The sequence below is a fragment of the Sitophilus oryzae genome, unplaced genomic scaffold (genome assembly GCF_002938485.1).
Source record: "Sitophilus oryzae breed Bouriz unplaced genomic scaffold, Soryzae_2.0 scaffold_980_pilon_pilon, whole genome shotgun sequence".
NCBI lineage: Eukaryota > Metazoa > Arthropoda > Insecta > Coleoptera > Curculionidae > Sitophilus > Sitophilus oryzae.
Genome location: NW_022147617.1, coordinates 553,840 through 581,627, shown reverse-complemented (window position 1 = coordinate 581,627; position 27,788 = coordinate 553,840). Strand labels below are relative to the sequence as shown.

Sequence of the window (27,788 nt, the reverse complement as noted above, 5' to 3'; positions counted from 1 at the left end):
ATTAGTCTGTTTTTTATGGGGATATGTTATAGACTGTGTTTAAAAAACTCGACGAATTATTGTCGACAACATGAGAGAAATTATTGCAGCTACTTTTCGAGGTAGAACTCCACATATGCCTTTTAAAATGAAAAGATCCTTTTGAAAAGACAATTATTTTATGCAGTTACGAGGAAATGAAGCATTTTGAGCATTTGATTTCATATAGCTAATTTTTATCACATAATTATAGGTTTATATCTAGTTTTAATTGTGTAATAATTAAAATATGTTTTAAACGTGTATCTTTTTATTACCGTTGAGTATTTTACTCTACAATCTTTAATTTTTGTTAAATTAACAAAAGGTATATCACAGGCACATAGATTTTTCCAATAATAAAGATCTACTGACGCAAAATCATAAAAATTAAAATATCTAGGAAAATCTTTGCCTGAGGGGTAGGCAACCTTGATAACATTTTGAAGACATATAAATTCCCCATTGAATACCGGAATAATATACTGGGTGTTCCATTTAAAATAAAGGAGCAACTTGCGTTGAAAAGTGACAACGTTACATATTAATTTTGTCTTGTATAACTGTGTGTCCCTGTATAACTTTTCGGGTCAAATTTCAATTTGGTTTAACATACAATGGTTACTGTAATTAAATATCAGTCTATACAAGGTCTTCTAAAATTTAGGTAGCTGTTATCGAAATTTAAAATTTACTTCTCATTTTCACAAAATGTGAAATATGTCAAAATCCTTAGGTTTTAGGTATGTGCTTTTTTAATAAAACCCACCTTCACTATCATGTTTTTGATAAAAATTGAGCTCCAGAAACTGATATTAGTTCTCGTCTATCTTCTATAGAAAAAGGTGTTTCCCTTTAAAAATTGCAATCTCATATGACCTTTCAATATCAAGATTAAAGAAGAAGCATATCAAAAACTTCTAGACTCTTAGAATACTAACAACTCCTAGAATAAAAAAAAAACCTGGGAATTTTGTTTAAGTGCAAACCTAAAGTCTGTTTTAACTATTTTCTACGTATTTTATTAAACCTATTGAACTGAAAGAGTTATTAAAACGTTCGATACGAAGTTAAATAAGTTCCGTCGCTCAAATCTCTTGGAAAATAACTCGCATAAAGTTGTTCGGAAAATAGCTCGAAATTCTCATATCAATCAGGCGAGTATTACTGCACTAATGATTGCCAATTTTACGCCGATCGAGCATTTTGGGTTCGTCCGCGAAATATGATTACCAAAGCTCGGAATGCGGTTCCTATAATTGTGTTACGCAGTCGATCGGGTTAAAACGTCAATTGCGTCATCGAAAAATCCGCCTTGATTAGGATTATACGAAATACGGCCAATCATTTGATTCCGGTATTGGACGCCGATAGATAATAGATTTAAAATAGTGACACGACATATCGGATTCGTCGTTCAACTCTCAGTGGCAGCAAACAGTAGCTCAAACAGATTTATTTCAAATTCAATATCTGGTTTCTATTTTGCGTACATTTTGTGTGATTAGTGACATTGCTACCAGGGTATTTTCTACACCAACTAATTTTCGACATTTTTTACATGTCCAGACGTAGAAAATTAGTTTTGTATATTGTAACTCTTTTTTTTGAGTTTGTATTTATTTCAAATACTTCAATCACAATGACTGGTACAAGAAATAAACAAATAATGATATCTCTTTTTGTTATTTATTTATTAATTAATTAATTGTTATTTATTATTTAACAAATAATAAGCAATAACATTAGCTTTCTATAGTGAAATTAAAAAGAGGAACAACGAAAACTTCGAAGAAAGAAACATCTAAATTGAAAAAAAAACGACTTTAAATATACAAAATTCATTTTGTACCTGTTCTCAGATTTTATACATTTTCTACGCAATATTATACATATTTTACGCACCTTTCTACATACACGTAGAAAATTACTTTTCTACGCGTCGCGTCGTTACCCAACTTTGGTTGCTACTATACCATCCTGGTCACTTCATCTGCGTGGTCTGCATTTTAACGCATGCGGCAGAGATAAAGGCAAAGTATAAACGACCGGTTGATAGTCAGAGAGACGAAATAAACAGCGGCACGCAGTGTTGCCGGTTTTTACCTGTGTAGGAAAATATGTGTAGAAAAAATAAACTATTTTAAAAACTTCCACGTATACTATTGAAATAAAGATAATATATCTAAGTTAAATATAATCTAATACAGCAGTAAAATGAGTAACTAATAATTGTGAAAACTAAACTTACAATCCTAGATGCTACATTTTTCATAAACGCCTACTTGTGCGGTTTGAAATTTTGATGCAAAATCCGGCAATACCGCATAGAAAAAATATACCTATTATCTCTTTTTAATACATTTGATTTTCCATTAAGCTGTCGACACCACTGTCTTGCACATTAAAATCCAGACCACGCTTTTGCGGTCACCAGTTGATAGGCGTTTAGGCTATAAAAATTTTTTGACAGGCAGTTTTTTCCGTCCAAAAAATGTAAATATTTTTTTTTCAAAAACGGTTAACCTTAGGTATAAAGTGTTTAATATCAAAATTAATTAAATTTTACAGAGCATTTAAGTGTGTAATAAAAATGGGGTATCCATTTAAAATAAATAAGTTGCTGTCAACTTCCGGTATTTCCGGGTGTGTCGCCATATTGAATATATTTTAGGCCGATAGATCTCGTTGTGAAACAAAGATGTACAAAAAATTTCCGATCTAGATATTGTAGTTCTTTAGAAAACTGTAATGTAAATGTACGCTCAGCCTGGGACACACATATTGCGATTTTATTATAAGGTACAATGAACAAATAATTGAGAGTTGGACAAATGGAAACTAGACAGATAGCTAAAAGTCAAACCATAAATAAATAAATTGTTTTGTTAGTTATGCTTTTAATTTTCCAAATAAGGGAAAAATTGTAGTTTGATGTCAAATGACCAAAAGAGCCTAATTAAAAATCGTTACGTTTCGGTCAGATATACAGTATGTCCCGGATTGTCTTTACAAGAGGAAAAACTTTTTTAATATTGATATTTTGAGGAAAATGCATTCTTTATAAAAATTTGCTTGTTCTAAAATGGTTCACCTCGTTTATACTTTTCCGAATTTCCAAGCCTTTTCATTAACTCTAAAAATCAAAAAGCTAAAATTATGGTAGGTAATATAATTTTGATTTCATCCTTTGATAGATATTAATTTTGACTAACGTCATATTTCTTGTTGTTGTTAAAGTATCATATTTTGTGATAATTATATTGTCAGCCTTTCCGTAGTATTGAACTAAATAAATTTTGTGCTTCTTTAACATTTTAAAACACCAAGAAATATGACGTTAATTAAAATTATACCAATAACAGAGAAACCATAGAATTATTACCATAGAAACGCATTTTGATTTATAGACCTTAAAAAAATTCATCTATATTTTCATGTTTATTTTTAATTTTCTCTCCTTTTTCTTGGATTATTTTAGAACAAGCAAATTTTTCTCAAAACATTAATAATAAGTTTTTCCTCTTGTAAAGACAATCAGGGGACACACTGTTCATATAATTGACTCTGTTACAAGTTTACAGTTATTGACAAAATTAACCCTTTGAAATGTTTCCCATTAGTCTTGAAACACCCTGTATAGAAATTAATTAATTACATAACTGACTAACTTATCCAAATAAGTAAATTTTATAATAATTTGTTCTTTATTTATATTTTTAGAACTGTCATTTGGCACCTAGCTGGATGCCAAGTCTGGAGAGGATCACTGAAAGCATCCTTCCAGATGTTGTTCACCGTGATTTTAGGATCTGGCTTACTTCCACACCGTCTCCATATTTCCCTGTCTCTATTTTACAAAATGGCATTAAGATGACCATTGAACCGCCCTCTGGTAAATAAGCTGTATTTAACTTTCAATAGTATAATCAAATACATATAAGAATATATTGCTATGGTAATCGCAAAACAATTTCCGATGCACGCGATCAACTTTGAATGACTAACGATGGCGACAGCGCTGCCAGATTGTGATGGATTTATGAGATGAATCTTAATTTAAAATTGACAAACAATATATATTTATTGTATCATTTTTTAAGATTTTTACGTTTTATTTTTAATTTAATAACTAATATTTTAGTAATTAATTGATTATTTGTTTTATAGCTTATTTTACTTATTACATATTGGCAAAAACTAGTCCATTATGAAGATTATTCTAAGACTTTAAATAATATGATTGATGAAGTGCATCAGAAAATGTTTTGCGATTACAATAGTACCGCATTTACACAATGAGTGGCAAGTGAAGCCAAATAAAAGAAATAGGAATATCAATCTTGTATAAGTCTATCCTTTTCGTTCGACAGGATTTTCGTGCGCACGCACCAAATAAAACGATCTGATTCGCTGAACGCTGTCGCTTGCCCGCGCACTATTTTAAACTCTAAATAGTAATATCGTATAATATATATTTTTTTTATTTTTTATAATCTAAATTTTTTATACAGGGTGGCCCATCGAAAACGTTCCGCAAGGCATAACGGCCAGGGTAATTTTTTTTTCAGAAAATTCAAAAACACGTCAATTTTGTTTGTGAGGGGGACAACTTTTGCCCCAAAAATGATTGCAAAATCTTCAACCCTCTAAGCGGGGGTGTCATCCCCCAATTTTTTCAAATGGGAAGGGGGTCAAGTGGTACCGCATTGAAAAGAGCTTTCTATTCTCTATACTTTCCCGCTTCATTTTTGAAAATCGGTCGAGTCATTGAGAAAATACGAAGGATTGAAATTTGAAAATTTTATTTAAACATTTATAAGAGTAAGGATAAGAATAAATTCCTTCGACCAATTTGCAGTTTTTTCTTATTATTTCTAGATGTTTACGCATTTTTTCCCTTGCCAGAAGGTTGAACGATCAGGTGCGGTAGTTGCTAGAGAGCTGTTCTGTGACTTGTGCGTTGAAGCGGTTGAAGTTCTTTTCAATATCGTTAAACTTTTTAACAATTATGGTGTACTCACTTGCAGAAAGAATGGCAATAATGGAACTTTACTTTAAAAATAATGAATGTGGCAATCGGGCTGCGCAGATATTCAATGAACGCCATCCTGACAAACACCTTTATGGCAAAATTGTTCGTGAGTTAGCAAAATTTCGCGAAACTGGTTCCGTTATGAATAAAAAGAGGCAGAGGGAAAATCCTGTAGTAAATGAAGCTATGGAGGTATTCGCATTGGGCGAAGTTGCCATGGAAAGTACGCTGAGTACAAAAAAATTAGCCAATGAGACCGGCGTGAATCGTACAAGTGTCCAAAGGATATTAAAAAAACACCACCCGTACAAAATTCAGTTGGTACAAGAACTCAACGAAGACGATTTTGATCGTCGTTTGCAATTTTGTGAAACTATGAGTGAACGAGTGGCGAATGATAATAATTTCCTATTTAACGTGTGTTTTTCGGATGAGTGTACTTTCTTTTTGAATGGTGTAGTTAATCGGCACAACTGTCGATACTGAGCTGAGGACAACCCCAGGGTTTTTCACGAGGTGCACACCTAAAACCCTCAGAAATTGAACGTGTGGGCTGGTATTTTTGGAAATTCTATTGTAGGTCCTTTTTTTCTTCCTGGAAATCTAACAGGTGATATGTACTTGGATTTACTGGAAAATACCATCGACCCAGCCCTAACTGACATCATAGAGAACAATCCTGGATACGTTGAAGCGGAACTAATATTTCAACAAGACGGTGCGCCTCCACATTACTCTCAAAATGTGCGTAATTATTTAAACAATAACTTTCCTGGTCGGTGGATAGGACGAAGGGGTGCAGTTGAGTGGCCTCCCCGGTCACCCGACTTGACTCCTTTAGACTTTTTTCTATGGGGATACATAAAAAGTAAAGTGTATAGCACTCCACCTGCCTCATTAGAAGACCTGCGAAGACGAATTATTGATGTTTGTCGCGAAGTGACCCCGCAAGTTCTTCAGAATGTTCGAGAACGGTTTGAAAATAATTTGTATTACTGTATGGAGGTTCGCGGGCAACGTTTTCAGCATTTGCTTCATTAATTAGGTAATTTTTTTTAATTAATTCAATTTATGCGTTTTTTTTTGCAAAAAATACTTTTCATATTTCAATCCTTCATATTTTCAAAATGACTCGACCGATTTTTAAAAACGAAGCGGGGAAATATAGAGAATAGAAAACTAGTAGTGGGAACTATCGAATGAATACTATCGAAACATTCGATAGTTGCAATTCATTCGAATAATTCGATAGTAAGAAAACATTCGTTGAAAACTATTCGAATAAAAATTATCGAATAGATCCGTCATCTGCCTTGAAATATTGTATTCTAGTAATTCGGCAGCAAAAACCATTCATTTATAAAATTCATTCATTTATGAAATTCATTTATTCGTCAGGATCGATTATAATAAAATATTAACAGAATTTTAGTTGTCGCCCGGCGACGTAGGTTTCTTTCCGAGAAAGCCGACAGCGGTCGGTGGCAATGCTATGAAAGAAGCCGGCATCTTTGATTTTTTGCGGAGTCAGATATAGATAAGGACACATTATTTTTTTTATTGAGGTGCTAGTATTTACACAGAAAATACATTATGAAGGGCGCTGTTGCCATATTTTGGTATTAGTTGATATTAGCAAAATTATTGTTTGGCTTTAGTTAGTTAGGGATAGTATGTCTATATATTCTGCATTTTTTTTATTAATATACTGTTGTTACACTGCAATAATACTTGTTATTTTGGATGTAAGAAAATGATTTTTAATGTTTTTAAGCAAAGACTGGTTTAATAAATAATAATAACAGTAATAATTTGTTATACCTATTAACAACAAAATTTAAAATGATTTAATATAAATATTTTTTTTAAGTAGTAGCAAAATATAAACAACAAATTAGATGTCAAAATTATTTATATTAGATCCTATTTAAAAAATAATATAGTCTCTAAATTTTTTGGCAACGTTGGTTTATTAAATAATAATAATTACAGAACTAATTTGTTATATTAACAACAAATTTTAAAACCATGAAATATAAACATTTATTAATTTTCTAAGCATGCAGTGTAATGGAACGAAAATATAAATAAAAAATTAGAAATCAAAATTATTTATATTAGGTGCTTTATATTACTATTTAAAATTATATTTACTTTTACTGGCATTTACTTTAAAAAATAAATGAAATATTTCTTCGCAAAAACTACATGTTAGAGAATTAGCATAAACAAAATACAAACATCGTTAATTTTTTTTAAATTGACACGTGTAAAACTTTCATTTTAATTTTTCTCACCCCATAGTTTGAGTTCGATAACCATTTACTTAACCACATTACTTAAATATGATTATTAAGTTCAACTAATTCATATTATTAAAACATCTAAAATACAAATATGTATTTTTAAAATTAATTCCAAGTTCATCTCATCTCTTAAAAATTGCTACTTCTCAAAATTTCCCATTAAAAAATAGACCACATACCATATAAAATTAAATAATTGAAAGATCGGACTACGGAAAACCATACAAATTTTCGGAAAAATGTTGACCACCTGCACATGCACACAATCGTCAATAAATAAAATTAAAAATAACTATTTTAGTATTTTAACTATTTTAATAAACGCAAAAATAGCACAGTATTTATACGGCGAAGTTATAAAAATTTGAAGAACTAATAATGCACTGACGCATACAAAAAATCAAACGAATACTAAATTTCATTTTTCATTTATCAAAAGCATTCGATAGTCGTGGCGCAACGATAACCATTTGGTCGCACGGCGAGGTTGTCACATATGCTTTAGTATACAAATGAATGAATGATTTTATTCGAATAAAACCATTCGATAGTTGAAATCATTCATTCATTAACCATTCGATAGTCTAATTCATTCGATAGTTCCCATCGCTATAGAAAACCCTTTTCATTGCGGCGCCACTTGACCCCCCTTCCCCTTTGAAAAAAGTTGGGGGATGACACCCTCGCTTAGAAGGTTGAAGATTTTTAGGGCAAAAGTTGTCCCCCTCACAAACAAAATTGACGTGTTTTTGGATTTTTTGAAAAAACAAATACCCTGGCCGTTATGCCTTGCGGAACGTTTTCGATGGGCCACCCTGTATGTAAATTTAAACGGTATAAAACAACACGTTAATAATTTCATCACATGGGTGTTGTTAAAATGTTTCTTTATTTAGGAATAAAGGCAAATATCCTGCGAGCATATAGGAATCAAGTGTCGGATTTGGCAGACTTCATGCAATCAGAACACAAAAAGGCTGGAGAGTTTAAACTGCTGACATTTTCTCTTTGCTTGTTCCACGGAATATTATTGGAAAGAAGGAAGTTTGGACCGTTAGGCTTTAACATACCCTATGAATTTACCGATGGAGACTTAAAAATCTGTCTTTCCCAATTGAACATGTTTTTGCTCGAATATATAGATATCCCCTTTAAGGTATTTACTATAGGGTATAATATCAAATTTAACAAGATTATACTAAAATACATCATAACGGAACGTATCCACACATTAAAAAACATTAGAGAGCAACGGCCTAGCTACGTCGAAACACCGGTTCCCATTAGAACACCGAAGTTAAGCGACGTAAGGCGATACTAGTGGATGAACGGGTGACCGGTTCGAAACTCTGTATCGTGCTGTTCAAAAAAAAGGCAAAAGTGTAACATCTATTGATTACACTGCTCATTCACGCCGCACAGTGGGGTATTTGACACTGATAGTTGATCGATTTTTTTTTTATGTAGACCTTATATAAATTATTGCTATTTTCAATTAAAGAGGAAATAATATGAACAAAATAAAGGATAATTCGTCGATTCTAAAAAAAGAAAGAAAAATCACTGTTCCAGTGTTTCCACGGTCAGTGCCAGTAGTAATATCGCAACTACTACTACTAATGCTACGACTGATCCGCGAGCAATGCCCATACCACTAAAGTCGCTACTAATGCCAAATTGTGCTATACTGCTAATGGCACTAATGCGATCGCTTAGTACACAACAATGCCATCGCGGTTTACACCTCGCATTAGTATATCACTGATTGGCAAATTAGAGGAAACCAAGAATGTTTTTCTCATTCTATCAGCAAAATCGCAAAAAGTCGCAGTATTTTATTTTACTGTATGAAAGCCCAATGTTTACTAAGTAAAACGTATATAGACAATATGCTGAATTCTTCGAAATGCGCACCTAAATCTCTAAGTATAATAAAAATGTCACAAATTTAATCAAATTTTCTGAACGCCTAACTTTTAGTTGCAAAAAAAATTAGTATAGAGAATATCAAAATAAATAATACGTTTTTGTAGAATACATACCTGCAGCTTGCTTGAGCCATTTTCAATCAAAACGATAATATAAACGTAAAAAGAGCACAAGAACAACAACAATTTATAATTTTAAACATAAAATTTAGCCATTTACCTCTTATCTGTGAGAAGTAACAACTTTGACGTTTCCTTGAAACAAATGAATGCAACTAAACACACCCATAGCAACGCCATTCATGGCAGAGATGATTTAACTTATCATTTATCTTTTTTTGGGGAAATCTTAAACACATTTGCTTTTTCGAATTTCGATCACCTTTTTCATGCTAATACCCCACCGTGCGCCGGTTCGAGGCCGGATGAGATCGGATATCTCGTGAGTAAGAGTCGATTTAGACACTTGCCAAGTCGGTAGGCCATTGACCATCATATGGCCGAGGACCGCGGTTCGGATTCCGCGTAAACAAAGTAGGCCCCGTCCAGATTAGCCCAAGGGCGCTATTCTGTTCACGGCATCGACAATTGTCGGTATCGGTAAGTTACGACAGCTCTCGATACGTATTTGTATATAGCAAAGACATTATAAAGATAGGCCGAACATCTCATTCATAAATACTCGTTGGTAGTGTATCAAACATTCCAATGTGTCAAACAAGGACAGAAGAGACAGAGAAGTCTAAAATTTCCGACCCCGGCAACTAGGCGCATTTGGATTGTTCTAATGGCCAGTGGCGTATCGTTTTTTGGAACGAATTTAATTAGTAAAGTAAAAGTAAAGTAATTAGTAAAATTTTTACTCCATATTAATATACTACATTAACACTTTTTCGTTAGATGAGTTTTGTTATAAGGTCTAATATAATAATATAATTGATATCCCACATATACTTATGTTGAAACGTTAGTAGGTAGTTTTCGAAAATCGCTCCAACGTCGATATTCAATTTAAACTTTCAGTTACTTCTATATAAACTTTCAGTAACTTTTCAATATTTACAGAGTGACTCAGGCTTCCGAAACAGTTCTATATTAGGTTTGTGGTTGGTGACTTTTCTTTCAATTTTTTTTAGAATATGGAGGCAATGGTAAAGCACATTTTAGACATTTTTGTAAACATTGGTGGCCGGAACATATTTTCAAACTAAAGTTGTAGATTTGCCATTAAATTTCTATTCCAGAAATACCTAGGGTTGCCACCTGTCCTTTTTTGAGAAGGACAGTCCTTTTTTGGAATAACTTGTCCTTTTGACTTTTTTTGACTTAAAAAGTCATTTTTATTTACGTATTTTCCCTGAGAAAATTACCTACAGCAAACAGAAATATTCTTTTCGTCCAAATTTAATTAGAGATGTTATAAAACTTATACATTTTTCTTGTTTAGAATAGGCAACATTATTTAGAACTTCCCGTTTATTCTCAAATGATAGTTTAGGTTTTAGTTTTACCTTTTTTGATCTTAAAAAGAACTTTTCAAAATTAGTAATTAGTAACGATTTAGTTAGTTCGCAATCGATAGCTTCCTCTGAAGTACTGTGTAATAGTTGTTTAATCTTGTATTATTAATAACTTCCTATTCCGAGAAAATTGTGTTTTTTGAAAACATAAGACAAGATTTGACTTTCGGTCTTCTTCTCGTATTATGATGGCTTTGATACGAGGCAATTACCTTTTAGTCTCTCAATAGAAGGCATTTATCATTAAAAGTATCAAATCTGTGTGCTACTGTATGAGATTTCTGTCGCATAATAATGAATATTACGTTTATTTACAAATCCATTACTTAGGTAGCTACATCAGACAATCAAATTTTATTTAAATGTCCCAATCTACATGAACTGTATTAAGGATATGTATTGCGGTTTGAATCACCCTGTATGTTGACAAAAATATTTTGAAAATGTGTGTCACAATGGCCTCGATCTTATGTAAAAAATTGAAATAAAAATCACAAACCAAAAACGTAATAGGTAAAAAGCTTTTTTGGAGGCCTGGGTCACTCTGTATAAAACTAGTATCCTAAGAATTATTTACAGTTCGTCCCATTCTAAAAAAAATAAACACACCGTACAAATAACTCTAGGAAGAGGTATTTGTATTGTACGGTGGTAAAAAATTGTCCAAACAAGACCGAAGGGGTAGATATAAGATATAATAAAGCAATAAAATGTAAAAAAGGTCGGGCAAACACCTCTGTTTATTTGTTGAGCAAAATTCCTTTAGAATATGGTATATAATGACCAAAATATGACGCAATTTAAAAAAAAATGTCACTTTCTGGCTTATAATAAAGTTTCAAATGCAATGTTACATTCAAATTGGTTATGATCTACAACAGTTAGGTAGTAATTGAGACGAATTATAATTCAATCACCGGCTACTACGTTCTTGTTTTAATAGATCAAAATTCAAATATAATTAGAAATTATTTTAATTGTGAGAGGCTCCCTTGTGGGACGCCTATGTACGGCGATTACGGCGGAAATAATACCTACCTGTGAAAAGACAAATTCGGGTAATTTGAACTTATTTTTCCACACATTTGACACTTTCGTAGCATACTGAAAATTCGCAGATTCAAAAGTACGTTAAACAAAAACAAAAACTACTGAAAAACACTGAAAAGTTCACTTCGGACTTGATTCCGACTTCAAACACAGCGTAAGCTAAACGTAGTACGCTATAACGGACCAAGGGCCGTCGCGAGGGGTGGTGGGACGGACGGCTCATTTCATTCTGGAAGACTAGCAGCGACGTTGCCAATAGTTCTAGACGTTTCAGCACATTAAACAGTAAACATGCCCTTTAATAGTAACGCATATATCCTCTGGTTAATAACATTTTATTACGCTTGCTTCTTTAAAAATTAACTATTAATTTAATTAAGAAATTGAGATTTATTGATATCCGGTGAAGGTTTTAAAGTCACCTTTTCTGCAAATCAAACTAAGTAGATAGGCGCAAATTTGAGATGTGGCAATGTCGCCTTCTCTATCTCAGTTGGTTTTTACAGTACGTAGTCAAGCTCCCACTGTTTGATCGGGTTAAAATGCACAATGTGATATCTGTTCTTACTAAATCTATGGTATATAGTAAAAATGTGTTAATTATTTATTGTTGTCGATAGGACCAATCGGTAACTATGGCAACAACAATTAACACATTTTTACTATATACAAATACGTATCGAGAGCTGTCGTAACTTACCGATACCGACGATTTTACAGAATAGCGCCGCAGGCAGCAAAAAGGAGATGTTAACTGAAATCTTTACTTTTACTTTACTCTAAAAAACATTGAATAAAATGATTAACGAACTATAGTCTATAAGTAGTAGTCTATATTTGATTTTTTCCATAGCAACTGTTAAAATTGCCTTATATCTATCAAAAATAGTAGATAAAATAGTACTTTAACCGCAAGGGTAGATTAAATGATCTTTAACAGCAAGGATAGGTTAAAAACTTATTATAACTTTTCGCACGTTTTTTAATTGCTTCCATTTTTGAATTTTTTTTTATTCCTTTTCATAAGTTATTCGAGATTTAAATGGAAGTAGTTTGGATATGGCGTTTGTCGCCTCAGCCTGAATGTCTGTTGGTAATTTACTTATTTCATTTTGAGCCATTTCTGGCTCCAATTCAATTAGCAATCGACACGAAAGAGAACTAAAAAATATTGACTCAAAACTGATAACTAGAGAGACAGCTTTATTTATTTGTCAAATTATATAGAAACCAACGCCAACCCAGCACAATATTTTTTCTACTCGTAAAAAATTCCTTGAAATAATAATTTCTGAATAGTTTTTAAAACGTAACTCGCTATGAAAAAAATATTGTTTTATAGACGACGATAAAATTGCATTATTGCCTTCCGAAATTAATTCACTCGCGATTTCATAAAAATAAAAATACCATTTTATCGTCTTGTATAAAAATAACTATCATTATTACTTTTTATGTGGTTTAATCCGTATCTTATAAATTGATGAATTCTAGGTTTTGACATACACAGCAGGTGAAATCAACTATGGCGGTAGAGTTACAGACGATTGGGACAGGAGATGTCTAATGAACGTTTTAGCTGATTACTATAAACCTGAAGTTGTTCAGGAAGGTTATGTTTTCGACCAAAATGAGCTTTACTATCAGGTAAGTCGATTACTACTATAAGCGATACCAATTAAACTTTTAGTTACGTAATCGAGGACGCGATTTTTAAATTCATTGTTGCCAACCATGGACATATTCGGCGCCGGGCTGACTAACTGGAATTTAAATTTCCCGCTGAGGATTCGGGTGTTAGCTCTGCTGTAAAAAACGTCAAGTTGCTACATTTATTTATTTATTTAACGACATTGTCATTCGTTTTAACACTTTAGTTTTGAATTGCGAGTTTTTGGTTTAAAGCGATTGTGTTGTGATACTTTAAGCCTAAATTTTTTTACTAGCAGACCTTGTAGTCGAACGTCGCTCTTTTTAGAAACTCTCTTGGTGCGAAGTATACAGGATAACCTAATAGCCGTTGCAAAAAACTCATCGCCACCGTATTCGAATTTTTTTGAAAGAGAAAGCGGTAGTAATGGCCCTTTATGTCCCTTAAGTGCTGTTAAGGAGGTGAGTTTTGTTGATGTAAAAAATATCTGTTTATACAGTGTGACCCACTCAAGACCGGGCACCCTCCATAAAATCTGTGTTTATAGTCCGATTTTGATGATTTTTTTTTCAAATATAAAGTTTCAAAAAATGTACTTTAGGGCTCAATGTCATGTTATTTCACAAAAAACAAGGCCTACTTAATAAAGTTTTTGTGGTGAAAAATTTGCAAAATCATATTAGCGATTTTTTTTCAAAAAATTTGAGTACACCCCTACATTCGGCATCCCCCAAAACAGTTCTGTACCAAATTTCGTTTAAAAATATTAATTATTAATAATTCTGCAGTTAAATTAAATAATTCCCTATTTTTGCCAATTTAACGATGAGTTATAACGTAACCCTTGAAAAAAACAATCCACAACAATGGGTTTTATTAGCTGTCAATTCTTGCAGCGTAGAATTGAATATTAATTTAATAGCACGCAGAAAAGTGTTGTATCAAGAAATATTATTTGCATTATGGAACAATTAAATATTAGGGATAAAATTGAAATGATTCGTTTAGTGGGTGATAACTATCTTCAAGCAGGAGAAGCTGCCAGAGAATTTAACAACAGACATCCCGACAGACCTGCAGTAAGTAGAAGCACGGTTCAACGAATAAATAGAGTTTTTAATGAAACTGGTTGTGTGTCAAAATACTTACTAAAAAACAGAAGGCCGGAACATTGAATAAATAGGCGGAATGAGGAAATATTAGAATATTTTCGTAACAATCCTCGTGCAAGCATTAGAGGCGCCAGTGTTGATTTGGATATACCAAGGGAAAATATTAGGAGATGTTTGCGAACTAATAAAGTTAAACCCTTTAAACCAAAGATTTTACACACTTTGGAAAACGGAGATGATGTTAGACGATTAGAATTCTGCTTATGGGCTCAAGCAGAGTATTTAAATAATAGAAATTTCTTAAAAGAAATTTTATTTAGTGATGAGGCAACATTTAGTACAAACGGAGTAGTATCCTCTCAAAATTCGCGATTCTGGGCAGTCGAAAACCCTGAATGGGTGATCAATACAAGAAGACAGTATTCTCAGAAATTAAATGTGTGGTGTGGCATACTTGATGATAGAATCATTGGTCCATATTTTTTTGAGAGAAATTTGAATAGTCCAACGTTTTTGAATTTTCTGATTAATGACTTTTGGGATGCAATACATAATTTACCATGCCAAACCCGTTTGAATTTAAAATTTCAATTGGACGGATCACCTGTGCATAACGCGGCAGTTGTCAGGGAATGGTTAAATGAAAATTTTGAAAATAAGTGGATAGGTCGAAATAGCCCGCTAATTGAGTGGCCACCGAGATCCCCGGACCTAACACCCCTTGATTTCTTTCTTTGGGGTTTCTTAAAAGCAACAAGTTTACAAGTCTACACTCAATCTGTAGATGAATTACGTATTAGAATTACAGAGGCTTCTGCAAATATTACACCACAGCAGCTTAGGAATGTAACTGTTAATCTAAGAAAAAGATGCGACAAATGTATTGAACTGAATGGAGGGCTGGTAGAAGCAAACTTCAGAATTATTTTGAATATGTTTAACTTATTATTCGGTTGGTTGTGTTGCTTGTAGTATTTTTCATTGTTTGTAATAAAACTCGTTGTCGTGGATTGTTGTTTTTCAGGGTTACTTTGAAACTCATCGTTAAATTGGCAAAAATAGGGAATTATTTAATTTAACTGCAAAATTATTAATAATTAATAATTTTAAACGAAATTTGGTACAGAACTGTTTTGGGGGATGCCGAATGTAGGGGTGTACTAAAATTTTTTGAAAAAAAATCGCTAATATGATTTTGCAAATTTTTCACCACAAAAACTTTATTAAGTAGGCCTTGTTTTTTGTGAAATAACATGACATTGAGCCCTAAAGTACATTTTTTGAAACTTTATATTTGAAAAAAAAATCATCAAAATCGGACTATAAACACAGATTTTATGGAGGGTGCCCGGTCTTGAGTGGGTCACACTGTATATTTATAATTAATTTATTTTTGTTTCCTAAAATATTTCCAGTAAGAGAAAATATATAAAAGTGGGCAACGTGCTTAATCACGCGACTAAAAGTTTATTTGGTATGTATTATAGCTAGTTTCCTTAAAACAAAATTTGATTTTTTTATAGTTGCCTACAACGTCCATGTTTATCGACTATATGGATTACATAAAAACATTCCCCATAAACGACGACCCTGAACTATTCGGCATGCACCCGAACGCTGACATAACGTTTGCCCAGGCTCAAACTTATAGATGTCTGTCGACTTTGTTAAAGTTACAGCCGAAAACAGTGGGCGGAGCGGCCGCTAGCCAGGAAGAAGTAACTTCCAAATCAGCGAAGAGTATTTTGGCACAACTACCCCCGCTATTTGATTTGGATTACATAATGAAAAAGTTAGGAAAACATGTTTATTTTTACAAACTGGATAAATTACTGCCGGCGGTATACCGGGTGCGTCTCAAAAGTGGCTCACCCCTATAACTTTTTTATTTTTTCAGATAAAAAAACGAGATTTTGGTATGTTAGTATATGACATAAATTAGGATTGATTTGGTTTGGTTTGGAGTATTCGATTGTTTTTGGTCACTTCTTGTTTCATCGGAAATGACTACAACTTTTGATTTTTAAATGGCACCCTCGGTATTTTTTTTTTTACTTTATGCGATAGAAAATGACATTCTGAATAGAATGACATATTATATGTCAACTTTTGACATTATCGCTTAATAAAAAATTAGATTTTAAATTTTAATCTAGAGGGCCATGGCTATGTTAAAAATACTAATTTTTAATCTAGTGACATTGGAAAAATATATTTGATCGTCTAATGTTTTCAGTGTCTTGTCCTGGCCGGTTAAAAGATGCCTAAATCGTATTTTTAATCATATCTCAATGTCTTATACCACACACTTGGTATTTCAAAAGTTGGCATATGATATGTCATTCTATTCAGAGTGACATTTTCTATCGAATGAAGTAAAAAAATACCGACGGTGCCATTTAAAAATCCAAATTTATAGTCATTTCCGGTCAAAAAGGAAGTGACTAAAAACAATTGAATATGTCAATCAATCCTAATTTGTTATATACTAACATACCAAATCTCGTTATTTGTTCTGAAAAAATGAAAAAGATATAGAGGTGAGCCACTTTTGAAACGCACCCGGTATTTTTAACCCAATCATATACCGTATAATCGAGAAAAAACGGCGTGAACGATGGCTATGAAATGAAGATCGCTGTCATTTTATATGTAAATTTATATGGGAAATGTCATCGATCGTCATTTCCCAACCAACTGGACGCCATTTTTTTTTTCGATCGTACGGTATAATCCAGCGTACAGTTTGTTAAAGTATGTCCAACAACTCAGAGACGATTTCGACAGACGACATCCTAAATATGATAGAAAATATAATTTGTGAATTAAAATGACAGAAACGAATGTCACTGTCAGAGATTGCCTCCTGTTGGATAGACTACAATAACAAAAAACGCATTATAGCTCCTGCGTGTTCTCAATATTATTAAGAACATAATGAAGAATGACTCCAGTGCTATTTGTAGAGACACAACTCCTTACTTGCTCTCCTATTATTTTTTAGGTACCCCGTTCTTTACGAAGAATCACTAAACACCGTCCTCATCCAAGAAGCTATAAGATATAACAAACTGTTGACGGTACTACGTATCACGCTCAACGATTTACTGAAGGCACTAAAAGGACTGGTGGTCATGTCAGAAGTACTAGAAAAAATGTCTTTAAGTCTTTATAGTAATATGGTTCCGCAAATATGGGCTAGCAAAGCTTACCCTTCTTTGAAACCATTAGGTTTGAGGAAATTAAAGCTTCATTCAGAACCTCGCAATTAGTGGTTTCAATTAGCGTAGAAGTTTGTTCCTTTAATTTCAATGTAAGCATTCAGAACGTCAAAATCAGTGGTAGACATTTTCCATTAGTAGAAAAAGTTATCAAACTTTTAACTTTTCCACTAATTATAGTTCAAAATTTGCAAGAAATGTCATTTTGACCTTTGATTATCTTCAGTCAAGAGAAATTGTGGTTAGAAATCAAAAGTTGATTGTTTTATAAGCTAAATATTAGGCTTTCTCTATAGATACAGGGTGTCCCACTAAGAATAGCTCTAGGCTGTATCTCGGAAAGTATTAGCCGAAGGGCTTACGGAAAAAAATATTTATAACTAAAGGGGCTATGAGAAATTGCTGGAAATTATTTTCAAGTTTGTAGAACGGCCGCTAGAGGGCGCAACTGCTGTAAAAAATAAGAAAATTGAGTTTTTACACAATTTTGTCTAGATAACTAGTACTATAAATAATAGCTTCATAATCTACAAAAAATTTTGAATATTTTTTGTTAGAACCATTTTCCCCTATCTACCAAAATAAAGTGGTGGGAGAAGGTTCGATCTGTTTTTATTTAAATATTAATAACTTCGGACTGGGATAAAGGGAATCCAACAAGCGAGGACTCGCTTAAAAGAGCGTTTCTTACTCTATATTATACCGTATAAATGATAATAATAGGCATTTGAATGTAGACGCTAGGGGGCGCGGACTTACAATTTAACAAACATTGCGCGTTTTTTGATGGTAAAGCTTAAAAAGTCAGCGAAAACCGCATCTTAATATCCTCTTTCAAACCAAAGATATTAGAAAATTTATAATAAATACGATACTGGTACATTGTTGATTTTTTGAATATAAAAATCTTTTTTATCTTATTTTTACTAGAATGGTCATAATCAAGAGGGCTATTGTAACCGCGTTATAAAAATAATGTAATTAAGAGCTTATTTTTTCGTATTTATTATAATTTTGCTAATATCTTTATCTTTTTATCTTAGTTTATAATCATCTGCTGATGATGCTAACATGGTTAGCGAAACGCGCGTCCAGTGTAAAAGTAAAAGTGTTTTGGTGTATTGTGGTGATTTAGTGTAATTTTATTTTGCTAATATCTTTGGTTTGAAAGAGGATATCAAGATGCGGTTTTCACCGACTTTTTATTTTTACTATCGCATTTAATTTTTTTAAAAAAACGCGCAATGTTTACATTCTACATGCGTCTACATTCAAAAGCTTATTAGTATCATTTATACGGTCTAATATAGAGAAGAAACGCTCTTTTAAACGAGCCCTCGCTTGTTGGATTCCGTTTATCCAGTCCGATGTTATTAATATTTAAATAAAAACAGATCGAACCTTTCCCCACCATTTTATTTTGGTAGATAGGCGAAAATGGTTCTAACAAAAAATATTCAAAATTTTTTGTAGACTATGAAGCTATTATTTATAGTACTAGTTATCTAGACAAAATTGTGTAAAAACTCAATTTTTTTATTTTTTATAGCAGTTGCGCCCTCTAGCGGCCGTTCTACAAAGTTGAAAATAATTTCCAGCAATTTCTCATAGCCTCTTTAGTTATAAATATTTTTTCCGCAAGCTCTACGACTAATATTTTCCGAGATACAGCCGAGAGCTATTCTTAGTGGGACACCCTGTACAACTGACTAAAGCAAGCTGCTGCTAGGATATTCTATTAATTTTAATTGTGTTTTTTAGACATTGTGAATGATGGTAAACTAAAAAGTGTAAAGTGTAATTGAAACCACTAATTTATTCCACTATTTGCGGGGTTCTGAATGAAGCTTAACTCGTGAGCTTTTCCGTTCTTTAACATTTCATATTTTAGGTGCATGGGTAACCGATCTACTCGCTAGACTCCAATTTCTAAACACTTGGATCGATCAAGGCATACCGCCCATTTTTTGGATATCTGGATTTTACTTTCCACAGGCTTTTTTGACAGGAACGTTACAGAATTACGCGAGGAAATATATAGTATCCATAGATACAATAAACTTCTCATTTAAAGTATGCTTCAGTATTAAGTAAAATCGTACGTAGAATCAACCATAATACATCATTTAAGGTACTAGACCATTTTCCCAAACAAAGACCGTCCGATGGATGCTGTATCTGGGGTTTGTTTCTGGAAGGAGCCAGATGGAATGCGTCGATGAAGATATTAGACGAATCTAATCCCAAAGAATTATATATAGGTAAGTTAAGCTTCGTTCAGAACCTCGCAATTAGTGGTTTCAATTAGCGTAGGAATTTGTTCCTCTAATTTCAATGTAAGCATTCAGAACGTCAAAATTAGTAATAGGTAGTAGTGGGAACTATCGAATGAATACTATCGAAACATTCGATAGTTGCAATTCATTCGAATAATTCGATAGCTAGTAAGAAAACATTCGTCGAAAACTATTCGAATAAAAATTATCGAATAGATGCGTCATCTGCCTTGAAATATTGTATTCTAGTAATTCGGCAGCAAAAACCATTTATCAAATTCATTCATTTATCAAATTAATTTATTCGTCAGGATCGATTTTAATAAAATATAAACTGGATTTTCGTTGTCGTCCGGCGACGTAGGTTTCTTTTCTAGAAACCCAACAGCGGTCGGTGGCAATGCTATGAAAGAAGCCGGCATCTTTGATTTTTTGCGGAGTCAAATAAAGATAAGGACACATTATTTTTTTTATTGAGATGCTAGTATTTACACAGAAAATACATTATGAAGGGCGCTGTTGCCATATATTCGTATTAGTTGGTATTAGCAAAGAATATTATTCTTTAGCATTAGTTAGTTAGGGATAGTATGTCTATATGTTTTGCATTTTTTTATTAATATTCTGTTGTTCCACTGCAATAATACTTTTTATTTTGGATGTAGGAAAATGATTTTTAATGTTTTTAAGCAAAGACTCGTTTAATAAATAATAATAACAGTAATAATTTGTTATACCTATTAACAACCAAATTTAAAATCATTTAATAATATAAACATTTTTTTTAGTAGTAGCAAAATATAAACAACAAATAGATGTCAAAAGTATTTATATTAGATCCTATTTAAAAATAATATAGTCTCTAAATGTGTGGCAACATTGATTTATTAAATCATAATAATTACAGAACTAATTTGTTATATTAACAACAAATTTTAAAATCATGAAATATAAACATTTATTAATTTTCTAAGCATGCAGTGTAATGGAAGGAAAATAAATAAAAAATTAGAAATCAAAATTATTTATATTACTTTTTATTACTTTATATTAGTATTTAAAAAGAATATTTACTTATGCTGGCATTTACTTTAAAAAATAAATTAAATATTTCTTCGCAAAAAACTACACGTAAGAGAATTAGCATAAACAAAATACATTGTTAACTTTTTTTTTAAATTGGCACGTGTAAAACTTTCAATTTAATTTTCTCACCCCAAAATTTGAGTTCGATAACCATTTACTTAACCACATTACTTAAATATGATTATTAAGTTCAACTAATTCATATTATTAAAATATCTAAAATACAAATATGTATTTTTAAAATTAATTGTAAGTTCATCTCATCTCTCTTAAAAATTGCTACTTCTCAAAATTTCCCATTAAAAAAATGCAAGCTAACCTAATCATAATATACCATATAAAATTAAATAATTGAAAGATCGGGCTACGCAAAATCACACAAATTTTCGGAAAAATTTTGACCACTTCGCACACAATAGTCAATTAAAAAAAACTACTATAATATTTTAGTATTTTAAATATTTTAATAAACACAAAAATAGCATAGTATTTACAAGGCGAAGTTATAAAAATTTGGAAGAACTAATAATGCACTGACGCACACAAAAATCAAACGAATACTAAATTTCATTTATCAAAAGCATTCGATAGTCGTGGCTCGTGGCGCAACGATAACCATTTATTCGCACGGCGAGGTTGTCACATATGCTTTAGTATACAAATGAATGAATGATTTTATTCGAATAAAACCATTTGATAGTTGAAATCATTCATTCAGTAACCATTCGATAGTCTAATTCATTCGATAGTTCCCATCGCTAGTAATAGGCATTTTCAATTAGTAGAAAAAGTTGTCAAACTTTTAACTTTTCCACTAATTATACTTCGAAATTTGCGAGAAATGTCATTTTGGCCTTTGATTATCTTCCGTCAAGATTTTGAAATTGTGGTTAGAACTCAAAAGTTGATTGTTTTATAAGCTAAATATTAGGCTTTCTTTATGGATACAACTGACTTACGCAAGCTGTTGCTAGGATATTTGTTAATTTTAATTGTTTTTTTTAAACATTGTGAATGATCGTAAACTAAAAAGTATTAGTACGAGAGCTAGCAACGTCGGAAAAACAAGTATTATAAGACGTCTGGCTCTTTGATATATCTTTTACTATGCTCTCTGGAACAGCATGCGGCCCGTCTGGCTGCCGATACCCGTTGCGTTCACTACTGCGCATTGAAAGAAGATCCTATATTTTTATTAGTCCTTATATTAAATATTTGTTTTTTTTGAATCACCAGAATTATTTAATACTTTACTATCAGAATATAAACGAAAATAAAATAAAATGACTCTGAATCCTCGGTTCGTAGTCGGAAACTCTACACACTGCGCTATGGAGACATGTTCGACTTATATTCAGTATTAGAATTTATAGGACTAAATTAAAAAAAATATAGGATCTTCTTCCGATGCGCAGTAGTGAAGGCAACGAGTATCGGCAGCCAGACGGGCCGCATGCTGTTCCAGAGAGCATAGTGAAAGATATATCAAAGAGCCAGGCGTCTTAAAATACTTTCTCGAAAACGTTGCTAGCTCGTAGATTATATAAAGTGTAATTGAAACCACTAATTTATTTCACTAATTGCGAAGTTCTGAATGAAGCTGTAGAGATTTAAATTATTTAATGCCACAAACATCAGATCCGCCACTGAAGTACCTAAGTCTAATTGACGTATCATAATTATTTTTGTCAAAAGAATAGTTTAGAAATATATACTGCACAATTGCAGTGTATTCATATAAATCTCTTCTGAATATATTTTTTTTTAAATTTTTAATCCAATAGTTGTTTTAATTTTAACGAAATGACAAAATTCCTACATAGCGAACGTTGCAAATTTAATTTAAATATTTCAAATAAATTTTTTTTCGTCATACTATATTGTTATATTATTATAACATAAGCAAAATCAGAATGGAAAAGATGCATATAACGTCCGCCGGACGTTATCATAACGGCCGGCGGCCGTTAAGTTTCTAAGGTAATCGTAACGTCTGTCACCTGCAACAATGACTATTTATTGTCAGTTGGACTTTTCAAAAATTGGGAAAATAGACCATAGCGAGATGTCGCGAGAAATTCCGTTGGAAATACAGGAGGAAGCGGCTGCGGCTACTCAAAATTTACTTCCGACTATAACCAGAGAGAGATATCAGCAGGAATATGACAATTTTTTGAAGTGGCGGCAGGATAGAAGTATAAACAGCGTAAATGAAGCGGTATTGCTGGCTTATGCTAAAAGAATGTCTGAAATGTATTCTCCTACATCACTGTGGACAAAGATATCCATGCTGAAGCTTGCGTTGAGAGTATGAAAACATCGACATATCAAGGTAAAAAGCCATTATATTCTTCGATATTTAATCATACTCATCTAAATTATATTTGTTCATAGATTTGGTAAACTGTTCATGTTTCTGAGGCGCAAAAACGAAGGTTATTCACCAAAAAAGCCAAAGTTCTGTCGGAGAATGACATAAATAATTTTCTACTGGATGCCGATGATTACACCTGGTTACTCGAAAAATTGTATTGGTGCTTGGTATTCTTGAGCTTGTAGGCGCAGCGAGCTTTGGTCACTCACAGTTGATGATTTCGAAGATTCGGAGAAAAATATTCTTGTCTCATTAAGAAATACTAAAATAAGAAAGATAGGAAATTTCTTATTCCAAAACGGGCCTTCCGTTTGATGCCTATGGTTTATACAAAAATACATCAACCTGCGTCCTCGTAACTTTGACAATCCAAAATTTTTCATTGGTTACAAGAAAGGCAAGTGTGTTAAGCAAATCGTCGGTATACATACCACCGGGAGCGTACCGTAGAAAATTGCAAAATTTTTGAACTTGGAGAATCCAGAACGTTATACAGGGCATTCATTTCGTAGATCATCAGCAACCATGCTCGCCGAAAATGGTGGTGATTTACTATCGCTAAAGGAGCTAGGAGGATGGGAGTCTTCAACAGTGGCAGAAACTTACATAGAAAAATCAGTTTCCAAAAGAATGAAAATAACAAATCAACTTTTTCATGATAGCTCCAAAAATAATGTGTCTTTAGTGGATACAAATATTTGCCATTCTTCAGTAGCATCATCTTCTTTCTATAAAATCTGTAAATCCCTGGGAAGGATTACAGATTTCTAAGAACAACAAGTGCACTTTTAATTTCCATGTTCATTATCATGAAAAATGAATTTTAGTATAAGACATTATGTATTTTTTATCCTTACTTGTGTTATTGTTCAATAAAATTTGTTATTAAATAGTAGTGTTTATTGCTCTAAAAAATCTGCAGTATGACGAAAAATCTAGAACGCAACACGGCCGATAACAAATAACGGCCTTGGCTGCTTATGATGATTCACAAACTTCAGCCCGGCCGTTATTTGTTGTTTATCGGCCTTATTACGTTAATAACTATAACTACAAAAATGTGTTTTCTGAATACCTGCTGTTTTTTTTCAAATATAACTAAAAACTAATAAATATTTTCGGAGTAAAAAATAACATTATTTTTTATATTTATTCAATTTTCATTATTCCTGAAATAGCCAAAATGACTTGTCCCGAAAAATCTACATATATTACGTTTTCTAAATTTTTGATTTCTATCTGTTTGAAGTGAAACTTCTTTACGCGTGTTGGGTGTAAAAATTCAAGGCCGTGACACACGAACTAGCGAGACGAAAAGTAACAGTTTACGGCTTAGAAATACGTGTATTTGTGAGCAGTCCACGTGTTTATCGAAAATATTGATATTTTAATTGTTTACTAATTTTTAGGGTTCCGTACCCTAAGGGTAAAAACGGGAACCCTATTACTAAGACTTCGCTGTCCGTCCGTCTGTCACAAAGGTCTATCTTATGAACCGTTATAGCTAGACAGTTGAAATTTTTACAGATAATGTATCTAAGTTGCCGCTATAAGAACAAATACTAAAAACAGAATTAAATAAATGTTTATAAATAAAAAAAAGTACTTTCACTAAACATTATCTTTTAAGTAAGAATTTTACATAGAATCTTTCAAGTTCTCGGTGGCCGCGTGGTTAAAGCGTTAGGACTTTACGCGGCTATGACGTTGGAGCCGTAGTAAGGCAGGTTCGAATCCTAGTCAAGGCGACTTTTTTTAATCGTTTTTTTTTAATTTTACATATATTTATTTTTACTTTTTACATATTTATTATTGATTAATACAATTTTTAGTAATGTGTTAATTTTTTTAAAATTACTTATACGCGCATTCAAAATTTCAGCTAAATCGGAAAAAAAGTTTATAATAATATAGTGTCTAATGTATAGATAATGAATGGTCCGGAACCCTTCGTGCGCGAGTCCGACTCGCACTTGAACAATTTTTTTAGTTTATTTTCTAAAAATCACTAATTTACAGAAATGCCGGTGATATGGTTACTACCGGAAGAGAACCACACTAGACCTCCAAACGTGTATGAATGTCCAGTATACAAGACACTGACAAGAGCTGGAACGTTGTCAACAACTGGCCATTCAACAAATTATGTGTTGAGTATAGAAATTCCAGCGAAAAAACCTCAACCCCATTGGATTAAACGAGGTGTAGCTTTAATTTGTGCATTAGATTATTAAATAATAGTTTTATTATATCTGATTTTTTATATATAAATATATATAAATCCGTCATCTCTTGTTGTTTTTTTACCAGTCTTATTGATTTATTTAAAAAATTAAAGATCATTAAAATTAAAATTAATAATAATTAAAAATCATTTAAAAAATTAAAGATCATATTTCAATATAATTTGATTAACGGAACGATACACGACGCACGGACGCAGATGCGTATGAACTTGACTTAAGATTTTTGAAATTTCTCAATCTCTTGTCAAATTAAAGGTTATTACGTAGATAAAGGAAATAAATTTAGATTGGAAATCCCGTCAAAATATATTATTGACTTGGGTCGCGACCGTTGTACGCGATCTAGCGTTGCTAAGACAACCGCAAACAATAACAGAAATAATTTTCTCTTGTCAAAGTCCGAATCTTCAAAAATTATAAAATCTTTCAAAATTTAAACCGTCCTCATTGAAAAAATAGCGAAAAGTGTTTAAAGCGTCTATTTTGAAGGAAATTATTGCTCTTGTCAGTTTAATTTAAGTCCTATTTACTCAAACCCGTGATAATTGTGAAAAAGTGACATTAAAAACTTAAAAAGCTGTGTTGTGAACTGCAAAAATCATCGTGGATAGGGGCTTTGGATAGGGGCATAACGTCGGTTTCCAATGTTTCATAGGCATTTCATACATGTCCTTATATAAAATAAAGTTTCTTGTATGCAACACACTGTATTTTATTTATAAAATTAAAAGAAAATAATAATAAATTTGAATAAACAATATTGGGCGACATAATTCCGGAAAAACCCGAACCGCTCCCAAACTATCAAAAGCTTTGGGTCGCGACAGAGAATTGCAAGAATAGCGCCAAATAGTGTTTACATTGTCCTTATGGGCACTTTCCAATCTAAACTTGTTTCATTTATCTATGAGTTATTATTTGCGTCAAATAACAGACGTTCTGGAAAATAATAAATATTAGATATATTGAGTTTTGTAACAGTAAAATAAAGATTAATTAACCAACTCTGAAAGGTATAAAATTCAGTAAGTGTTTGTAAATTATTGAAATTGTTATTAATAAAATATTTTGTTTTATATATGTTGTGTTTTATTTATTCCTGTGCAATATTAAAACGTTTTTTATTTGTACCTAAGTTATACTGATAAATATAATAAAAAATGCAAGAAGTTTCTTGGAGTTTGACAGTAAGAAATAGTTATTATTTATAGACTTTTTGTATGGAATGTGTTGTTTAATACACAGCTTTGTTGGTTTTGTATTAACACACACCCAAAATTTTTTTCTTTAATAAAATAACTCGATTAGATTTTTTCAGTTTTATACTTTAATGCTTGATTAATCTTTTAAAAAAAATATTGAACATTACTATGCAAATAAACTGTTAATCTATAGTTCATATCAAATAAACTTTTATGGTGCGTTTAGATTTGAGCACGCACGCACTGATCCTCCGCGAATGCTCAAGTGTAAACGGCTGTGCGCGCACGCTCACTCTGAATCTGTCTGTGCGCGAGCAGCCGCGAACGTGAGCCGTCTGGTGTCGGCTTTTGGTCCGTGCTCAAAGGGATTTTATGTGTGCGCGAACGCTCAATTTGCACCGACAATTTGTTTTATCTGCGTTCGTGCGTGCATGTTTGATTTTTTTTTCGTTTTCTTTATTAAAATTATGGAGGGGATCACTGAATCTTCGTTATTATTAATTGACAAATATGAAAAGCTGCCTATATTATGGGAAAACAAACATTCTTTGTATTATTAAAAAATAAAAAAAAAATATAACGCATGGCACAACCTTGTAAATAAAATTAATATTGAATATGTCGATATTAACAAAATTGCTATTCTAAAATTTGTATCTTTTGTCCGTAATTTTTGGTGTTATTAAATTTTGTAAATATTCAAAGTCGTGTATGGTCATTCTTGTAAAGTTTTTGAACTGATCATAGCTCTCCTCAGACACTA

General features: G+C 32.2%; 2 protein-coding genes across 3 annotated transcripts in view; one reads left to right on the top strand and one right to left on the bottom strand.

Moving 5' to 3' along the window:
- LOC115891263 (dynein heavy chain 1, axonemal-like) overlaps positions 1-25,858 on the top strand; it is a 93,309-nt gene extending 67,451 nt beyond the window's left edge. For both annotated transcript variants that reach the window (XM_030911696.1, XM_030911697.1), the window contains 8 exons: positions 3,742-3,913; positions 8,256-8,515; positions 13,352-13,504; positions 16,144-16,412; positions 17,625-17,851; positions 19,733-19,914; positions 19,973-20,102; positions 25,597-25,858. In XM_030911696.1, the coding sequence (XP_030767556.1) occupies positions 3,742-3,913; positions 8,256-8,515; positions 13,352-13,504; positions 16,144-16,412; positions 17,625-17,851; positions 19,733-19,914; positions 19,973-20,102; positions 25,597-25,811 (1,608 nt within the window). In that variant the 3' untranslated portion in view covers positions 25,812-25,858. The remainder of the gene's footprint in view (positions 1-3,741; positions 3,914-8,255; positions 8,516-13,351; positions 13,505-16,143; positions 16,413-17,624; positions 17,852-19,732; positions 19,915-19,972; positions 20,103-25,596) is intronic.
- Positions 1-27,788, bottom strand: part of LOC115891266 (thyrotropin-releasing hormone receptor) — a 193,288-nt gene that overhangs the window by 133,491 nt on the left and 32,009 nt on the right. The window lies entirely within an intron of this gene.